The sequence below is a fragment of the Ceratina calcarata genome, unplaced genomic scaffold (assembly GCF_001652005.2).
Source record: "Ceratina calcarata isolate Rehan_Ccalc_2016 unplaced genomic scaffold, ASM165200v1 scaffold557.2, whole genome shotgun sequence".
NCBI classification, from domain to species: Eukaryota; Metazoa; Arthropoda; class Insecta; order Hymenoptera; family Apidae; genus Ceratina; species Ceratina calcarata.
The window spans coordinates 592,353-599,316 of NW_017176762.1; the positions used below are offsets into that span (position 1 = coordinate 592,353).

The 6,964-nt window shown below is 34.5% G+C and overlaps 3 protein-coding genes across 3 annotated transcripts in view; 1 reads left to right on the forward strand and 2 right to left on the reverse strand.

Annotated features, from left to right (window-relative positions):
* The first annotated feature begins 125 nt into the window (after nucleotides 1–125).
* LOC108629268 (histidine triad nucleotide-binding protein 3) lies at nucleotides 126–1,235 on the forward strand. Its single transcript, XM_018031840.2, has 4 exons — nucleotides 126–388; nucleotides 560–677; nucleotides 756–949; nucleotides 1,032–1,235. Exons 1-4 carry the CDS (start codon nucleotides 314–316, stop codon nucleotides 1,068–1,070), a joined length of 426 nt encoding a protein of 141 aa, XP_017887329.1. The 5' UTR covers nucleotides 126–313; the 3' UTR covers nucleotides 1,071–1,235.
* LOC108629267 (mitochondrial enolase superfamily member 1) lies at nucleotides 1,158–3,657 on the reverse strand. Its single transcript, XM_018031839.2, has 6 exons — nucleotides 3,007–3,657; nucleotides 2,808–2,910; nucleotides 2,596–2,711; nucleotides 2,358–2,512; nucleotides 1,695–2,278; nucleotides 1,158–1,608 (listed from the first exon to the last, which is right to left on the reverse strand). Exons 1-6 carry the CDS (start codon nucleotides 3,085–3,087, stop codon nucleotides 1,310–1,312), a joined length of 1,338 nt encoding a protein of 445 aa, XP_017887328.1. The 5' UTR covers nucleotides 3,088–3,657; the 3' UTR covers nucleotides 1,158–1,309.
* Nucleotides 3,658–3,885: 228 nt separating this feature from the next.
* Nucleotides 3,886–6,964, reverse strand: part of LOC108629266 (ATPase family AAA domain-containing protein 1-B) — a 4,515-nt gene continuing 1,436 nt past the window's right edge. Inside the window, 6 exon segments of the mRNA XM_018031838.2 lie at nucleotides 3,886–5,044; nucleotides 5,120–5,298; nucleotides 5,400–5,596; nucleotides 5,657–5,858; nucleotides 5,933–6,175; nucleotides 6,293–6,469. Coding sequence (XP_017887327.1) covers nucleotides 4,897–5,044; nucleotides 5,120–5,298; nucleotides 5,400–5,596; nucleotides 5,657–5,858; nucleotides 5,933–6,175; nucleotides 6,293–6,469 — 1,146 coding nt within the window. The 3' untranslated portion in view covers nucleotides 3,886–4,896.

Genomic DNA, 6,964 nt, shown 5'->3' on the forward strand with positions numbered 1-6,964 from the left:
ATAAATAGCAATGGTAAACTTTTACATGTTCTATCTGAGGATTGCACTCTTTCACCACTAGATGTCCATGAAATTATTTGAACCAACAAGTACCTGTCAGTGTCAGTGGTGTCAGTGTCAGTAGTACTGACGGTACTGATTCAGTACCTGTAGTAACACAGGCAGGTTATAAACGCCAGTCTCGTTGTGGTTATTAAAGAATATTAAAATTGAAGTTGAAACTGATATTAAAACAGTAAATATTTGGTCTGTAGTGAATTTTGGTGTGTTTATTAAATAAACGATTTTCGTTAAAAGAAATTTAACGTCATACATGGAGACTCATACAGATAACTGCATTTTTTGCAACATCATAAATAACAAAGCACCATGCGAGAAAATATACGAGGTACAGAAATATTAATCATTATTGTTTGTGTCATGTAACATTCTTAAATGTTGACTCCTTACATTGTACGTTCATATTCAAAATTCCATTTAAAAAGTCTATTTATATATAAAAAAATCTCTGTGTTGTCATTCAACCATTCTATACCAAAATACATATATTTAATTCCAGGATGATCAAGTGATGTGCATCAAGGATATTAATCCAGCTTCAACATATCATTATCTAATATTACCAAAGAGACACATACGTAATGCCAAAGAACTTAAATCGGATGATGCTGAACTTTGTACGTGCCATTAGTGTACAATTTTTAGTCATTCTTGTTTCAGTTAGACTTGTGCAACTCACAGAGAATTATTTTCAGATGAGAAAATGATCTCTACAATGGATACAATTTTAAAAGAACAAGGTTTAAACAAACAATCTACACGCGCGGGCTTTCATTGGCCACCATTTAACACAGTACATCATTTGCATTTACATGTTATTTCTCCTATCTGTGATATGAGCTTTAAAAACCGAATTCTATTTGCATACAACTCCTACTGGTTTGTAAATGTGCGTATGTACAAAGTTAATCTCAACAATTTTTATATCTATATATATTTATGAGTAACGTAAAATTATTTATGTTTTACAGACAGACTACGTAAAATCTTACCTTGAAGGTCGTAAGTAATGACGTGGTCAAGCTCAAAGGTAGGATACGTACCTTTAATGTCTTCTTTGCTGAAAGATAAAACTTTGAATCTATCTATAAATAGGATTTGTCTTCCCTAAAAGCAATTGTTTTATTGTGGTATTTAAATGCTGTGGTACATCTTTTATGCATTTTAGATTTGCGAAAATATATTTGTATTATACTATAAATCATTGTACAGTTAATATAATTATGTACATTTTGTTTTTGTATTTATCTTAATTTGATGGTTTTTGAAAAATCCCTTTTTCGTACATATCTGTCCATTGTTGTCCACTTGGATACGAATACTTGGTGATACAGTCCTGTTTCAGTTTGGTCGAATAACCTGGCGCTGTAGGCGGCATGTAACATGCATTTTGAACACGCACAGGATGTTCGAAATGCTCATGCTGCTGATCAACATACTCTATCACTCGATTTTCGGTTGATCCTGTCAAGGAAATAAAATCCCACATTTGTAAATGTTGGACCATTTCACAGAGACCCACTCCACCAGCGTGTGGACAGACTGGAACTAATATGAGAAATTTCGAATTCGGAGATGTTCAGTACAGTATTTGAAATCGTGCTTAAACTTTGAACGTAATAATCCTGACTTACCGCCCCTTTTTTTCGCCATCAGATAAACGGCTAGTATTTCGTTGATGCCACCAATTCTAGCCGAATCAATTTGACAATAGTCGATCGCTTTCGCTTGCAGCAGTTGCTTAAACATTACGCGATTAGCGCACATTTCACCAGTCGCGACGCCGATACCATGCGGTCTTAACTCATTCGCAATTATCGCATGACCCAACACATCGTCCGGAGACGTGGGCTCCTCTATCCAAACCGGCTTGAATTTCATCAACTGTTTCATCCACTCTATCGCTTCATTGACATCCCAAATTTGATTTGCGTCGAGCATCAATTTATTCTCGTATCCTATCGCATCGCGTATCAGTTGGCATCTTTTTATGTCATCCTTCAAATTTTGCCCGACCTTTGCTTTAAAAGACGTGAAACCAAGGGCTAAAAACTTTGCGCAAAGCTCTTGAACTTTATGGTCGCTGTATCCGAGCCAACCCACTTGCGTAGTATACGCTGGATATCCATTTTTTCGTAACAACTCCACGCGTTCCTTTTTCCCCTTCTCGTTGTCTTTCAATAATTTTATTGCTTCTTCCTTCGTAATGACATCGGTGCTAGAAAAGATATGCTTCAATTGAAGTCGCTCATTTAAAAGATTGATTTTCTTCGATTTTCTAAATGTCCGAAACTCACATGTATCTGAAATCAATCGTAGAAACTAATTGTTCGGGAGTTAAATCGACAAGTAGTTGCCAAACGGGTTTATTTTCTATCCGAGCCCACAGATCCCACAGTGCGTTTACTATGGCAGCCGTGGCAAGATGGGTAACACCCTTTTCCGGTCCAATCTACCGAATTTCATTCACATACCAAATTAATTAATGTTTCTAACAATATCTTTATTAAATAACCATGCATTCGCATACGTTACCCATCTTAGTTGAGATTCACTGGTTAGCTTCCTCCAGAAGGACCCAAAATTTTCGAAAATTTCAGTTACGTTCTGATTCTTTACTAAATATGACATTGACTTGCAAGCCTGTACGACTGTGAATAGATTTGAGATCTTTAGTAAATACCTTTTTCTAATTGTAAGTAACGATAGATACATAATATTTCCAACTGTTCTTTAAATATTCATACCGATTTCCGTGCCCCTGCCCAAAGTAAATGTTAATCCATATCCTTCAATTCCTTTGTTAGTCTTGATTGTAACGTAGGCACAAGAATAGTCAGGATCAGTGTGCTAACAAAATAATATTACCTTTTGATTAAAGGGCTGGTAGGATTAAACATTTATAATTGTGTTATACAGTTTTCTTGTCGAATTATTCTTATGTACCATAGCATCACTTCCATCTGCTAATAACGACGTTGGAAATCTGATGTCTTTCACATCAACATCCGTAATTAAAAGTGCCATTGTTCATACACTTAAACAAATCTCCAAGATATAATACGATATTTCGTTTGCCTTTAATTAGTTCTACCCAAACTGCAACAGTATTAAACACTAAATCAATTTTTCCGAATATCTGTTTAATATTGTATCACGGCAGCCACCACTTGTACCGCTTATCATATTACATAAACATACATTCAAGTACATATGCATTATCTTTTTAACGTTGTATAAAATTTGATAACTGCTGGCGATGGAACAAACAAATGTAATTAGATAAGATATGTTTTTAGACCTATTCGTATATTTAAAAATTTACATTTTGTATGTTTCTGCTATTTTGTTATGTACGCCTTCATTTATTCGATAATTGATTTAATTACTTCGCAATAAATAACTGTAGACGGATAAAACTTCCAATGTTCGAAGCAGGAAGGCTTCCCCTTGAAAATACCGTTTGATTCATATCGATCCGACTTCCGGTCCCGGAGATATTTTCCTGTGAAGGCAAGCATAATTTTTTCTGCGTCGCTATTGTTATCCCTTTTGCACGTTGACCGACTCACTGGTCTAAACGCCCAGGTGATACGTGTGACTAGGTCACTGTGTCAGCAATATCAAATGCTGCGTCTAAACTTTGGAAGACTACATCTCCGGAACGAATTGAGATATCGAAATGAATTAGAAAACATTTTTTTCGTTTTGACTTCCTTTGCGTGAGCGATAAGATTGCTTAATCTGCTGATAACGTTGCGTCACGGTATTACATATTCATAATTAGGAAGAGTACGGTTTGATGAATTTGACAAACGAAGTAACGTACTTGAAATAAAGATTTTATTTTATTAGCGTTCGTCAACAATCGTATTTAATTATGCTACATATCTATCTTGGCGACTTAAAAGTTATAATCTTTAGTTATTTATTCACAAACAGTTCATGTTTAATAAGTAAAACTGTAAATATTGTTCTTTTGGCGATCTGGAAATTTGATTTTATTGTACATTCCGCAGTATTTTTCTTTAATCAGATTCTTGCTGTTCTATGCTGTACCTAGAAATTTATATTCATCAACTTGTCAGTTGCAAAGACGTTAATAACGTTTAAATTATTCGTTTGTTTATGAATAACAATCTTCACGAACCCTTATTTGTACACTGTGATAAATACAAAAGTTTATATATTTAGATGTAATAACATGAATTAATTTATATAACAATAACCAAGATATTGATTTTTTTTATTACATTAACTTGAATTCGAGTCATGTATACGCACATAAATACACTCACACATATACACACACAGAGACTATCACGGGGAAAGAATTGCGCAGATCCATAGGAACTTCCAGTATGGTGCATTTTACTCCATTAAATCGTAAAAAATATAAACGTAATAAATGGAAAGGTATGTAGATACTGGAAGATTTACTTCATACTTGGATTAAACTTATCGAGTTATGCCTAATGAAATTATTCAATTCATTTACACGCTTTTTAGACTATAAATTTCATGCTGTGAATGTAACAAAATAATCTAAACCGTAACGAAATTTTCCTGCTCTTAAAGAGATCATAATTTCATCTTATGTACACACACATTTTTACATACATGTAAGTAAAGTGTATGCATTCTACTCTCATGCTCTGTTTGATATTCGTAACTGGTTACTTATAAGTTGTGGAATTTTGCAAGAATAAATTTTCTTTAAAATGAATGAAAATTTTTGATATGGTAAATGAGAAATTAACATTATAAAATTACATTTTCCTAATTTTTTTTCAAAAAATAAAAAATTTCGAAGTAAATTGACGTATAACATTTTGTTTAATCTACATCAGATTTAAGAGCACTAAGAGTACCCGTTTGTATTTTTGATGTTCTTATCTTTCTGTACGCTGTAACAAGATCTTCCATTGTCATAGGTCGCACAGTGTCGTGATATTCTTCACCGTCGTTGCTAGTAGTGGCATCTCTGCAAGAAAACAACGGTAGCAGTTAATTTTAACGAACAAATTTTGATTCATACATATCGATGATTAATACTAACTGTGTATGTGTGCGTAAATAATCTCGAACACGATAGATGGACGCATCTCTACAAAGTTCTTGCAAATCTGATCCTGAAAATCCTTCTGTCATCTTTGCTAATCTTACTACGTCCACATTTTCAGCTATTGGCTCATGATCGAGAATGAGTTTAAGGACATCCGTTCGTTGTTGTTCGTTCTAAAATATATGAACAAATCAGGTCATTCATAACCATAAGAAGCAAATATGTATCAGGATGTGTTCCTTTATTAATATAATTTTGTGGGGGATTTACTTACTGGCAAACCAATGTGGAAAGTAGCTGGCATACGCCTAAGAATAGCTTTATCCAAATCCTGTGGTCTGTTAGTAGCACCCATTACTATAACTGTGCAAGAAGGATCTGTGATCAATCCATCCCAAAGAGACATAAACTGTGCTTTCATCATTGCAGTTGCCTCATGATCTTGCGAATTACGTGCTCTTAAAAAGGAATCTGTGAAACAATATGTATACTCAAAATAAAAACAATGAAATATTCCTTTTAGCTACTTACCTATCTCATCAATAAAGATTATACATGGTTGGAGTTTCACAGCTAATGAAAAGACAGCTGCAGTCAATTTTTGACTCTCACCATACCATTTATCAGTTAAGATGCTTACGTCTAAGTTAATGAAACATGTTTTCGTTTCTTTAGCAGTCGCTTTAGCAATCATTGTTTTACCACAACCTGGTGGCCCGTGTAATAACACTCCCTAAAATAGAAATATAGACTATAATATGTAAAATCATTTGATCAAATAAACATGAATAAGATATAATCAAATACCTTCGGTGCTTGTGTTAACTGAGAATCTTCAAATAATTCTTTCCTCTGTATAGGCAATATAACAGTTTCCTTAAGTTCTTGAATAACATGTTCAAGACCTGCAATATTATCCCAAGAAACTCTAATATCTTTAGGGTCCACTATATGACTAGCTATCATCATTTCATAATCTGTCAATTGATCCATATCTACTGACCATAGGAGATTGTCAGTTTTTGCCAATTTCCGTAACTGTTCCCGCGCCTGTTGAATATTTACATTGTACTCTTTCGCCGAGGCATAAAATGTAAGGTTAATTTTGTCAATGCGTGTGGGGCAAAGGTTATGTAAGTTACAGCACTGAAGAATATCACACGTAACCTTTTTCTTAGCTTTCTTCGTTGCGTTGCTCGTGGAATCGAGTTGGCTCATAAACCATTTCATACCGAAAAGTCCAAAAGCGGCGATAAACATCACCCTCGCCACAAATACGAATACCTCCGAACGCGTATATCCGAATCCATCCGCGACATTCATGATTTCTCTTAGTTTCCTCTTCTATCTTACTTAAAAATTGCTTCGTTCGTCGTTACGACTGTTAAACCTATTTCCACGCACAACGCGCACCTCTCAAACTTGTGAGCATGCAGTTTCTTGAGGTTTTCGAAGGAAAGGACAAGAACAAAGTGTATGTATACCTAGTCTAAGTACCCTACTGCGGACTGCGAAACAGGTAGGATGTAGGCATGCGCAAAACATATGTGTGTATAAAAACCAGCAGTGATTAGAACAATTACTATATTGGAGAAATGATAAAAAATAGCTGGGAAAGTTGATTTGATTGTTATTCATAATTTTGCAAAGAAAAGTTGTTCTATATATTCTTCATGTCGTGTCCGTGTCACTAACTAGCGACAAAAAAATGCGAACTTCACAAAATTAAATGACGTTCATACCTATCATCCGTAGCGAAGAGATAACTCACAAAAATCAATTAAACTTCACGCCGAAACTAGGAGTAACGAAGTGATAAAAGTAAATAATTGATACATT

Excerpts from the sequence above, each read along its gene's own strand:
- LOC108629268 (XM_018031840.2), top strand. The coding sequence starts at position 314 with ATGGAGACTCATACAGATAACTGCATTTTTTGCAACATCATAAATAAC. Across the intron at positions 678-755 it reads ATCGGATGATGCTGAACTTT|ATGAGAAAATGATCTCTACA; the intron begins GTACGTGCCATT and ends AATTATTTTCAG. Across the intron at positions 950-1,031 it reads ACTCCTACTGGTTTGTAAAT|ACAGACTACGTAAAATCTTA; the intron begins GTGCGTATGTAC and ends TATGTTTTACAG.
- LOC108629267 (XM_018031839.2), bottom strand. The coding sequence starts at position 3,087 with ATGGCACTTTTAATTACGGATGTTGATGTGAAAGACATCAGATTTCCA. Across the intron at positions 2,911-3,006 it reads CAGATGGAAGTGATGCTATG|CACACTGATCCTGACTATTC; the intron begins GTACATAAGAAT and ends TTATTTTGTTAG. Across the intron at positions 2,279-2,357 it reads ACGATTGATTTCAGATACAT|CACCGATGTCATTACGAAGG; the intron begins GTGAGTTTCGGA and ends TATCTTTTCTAG.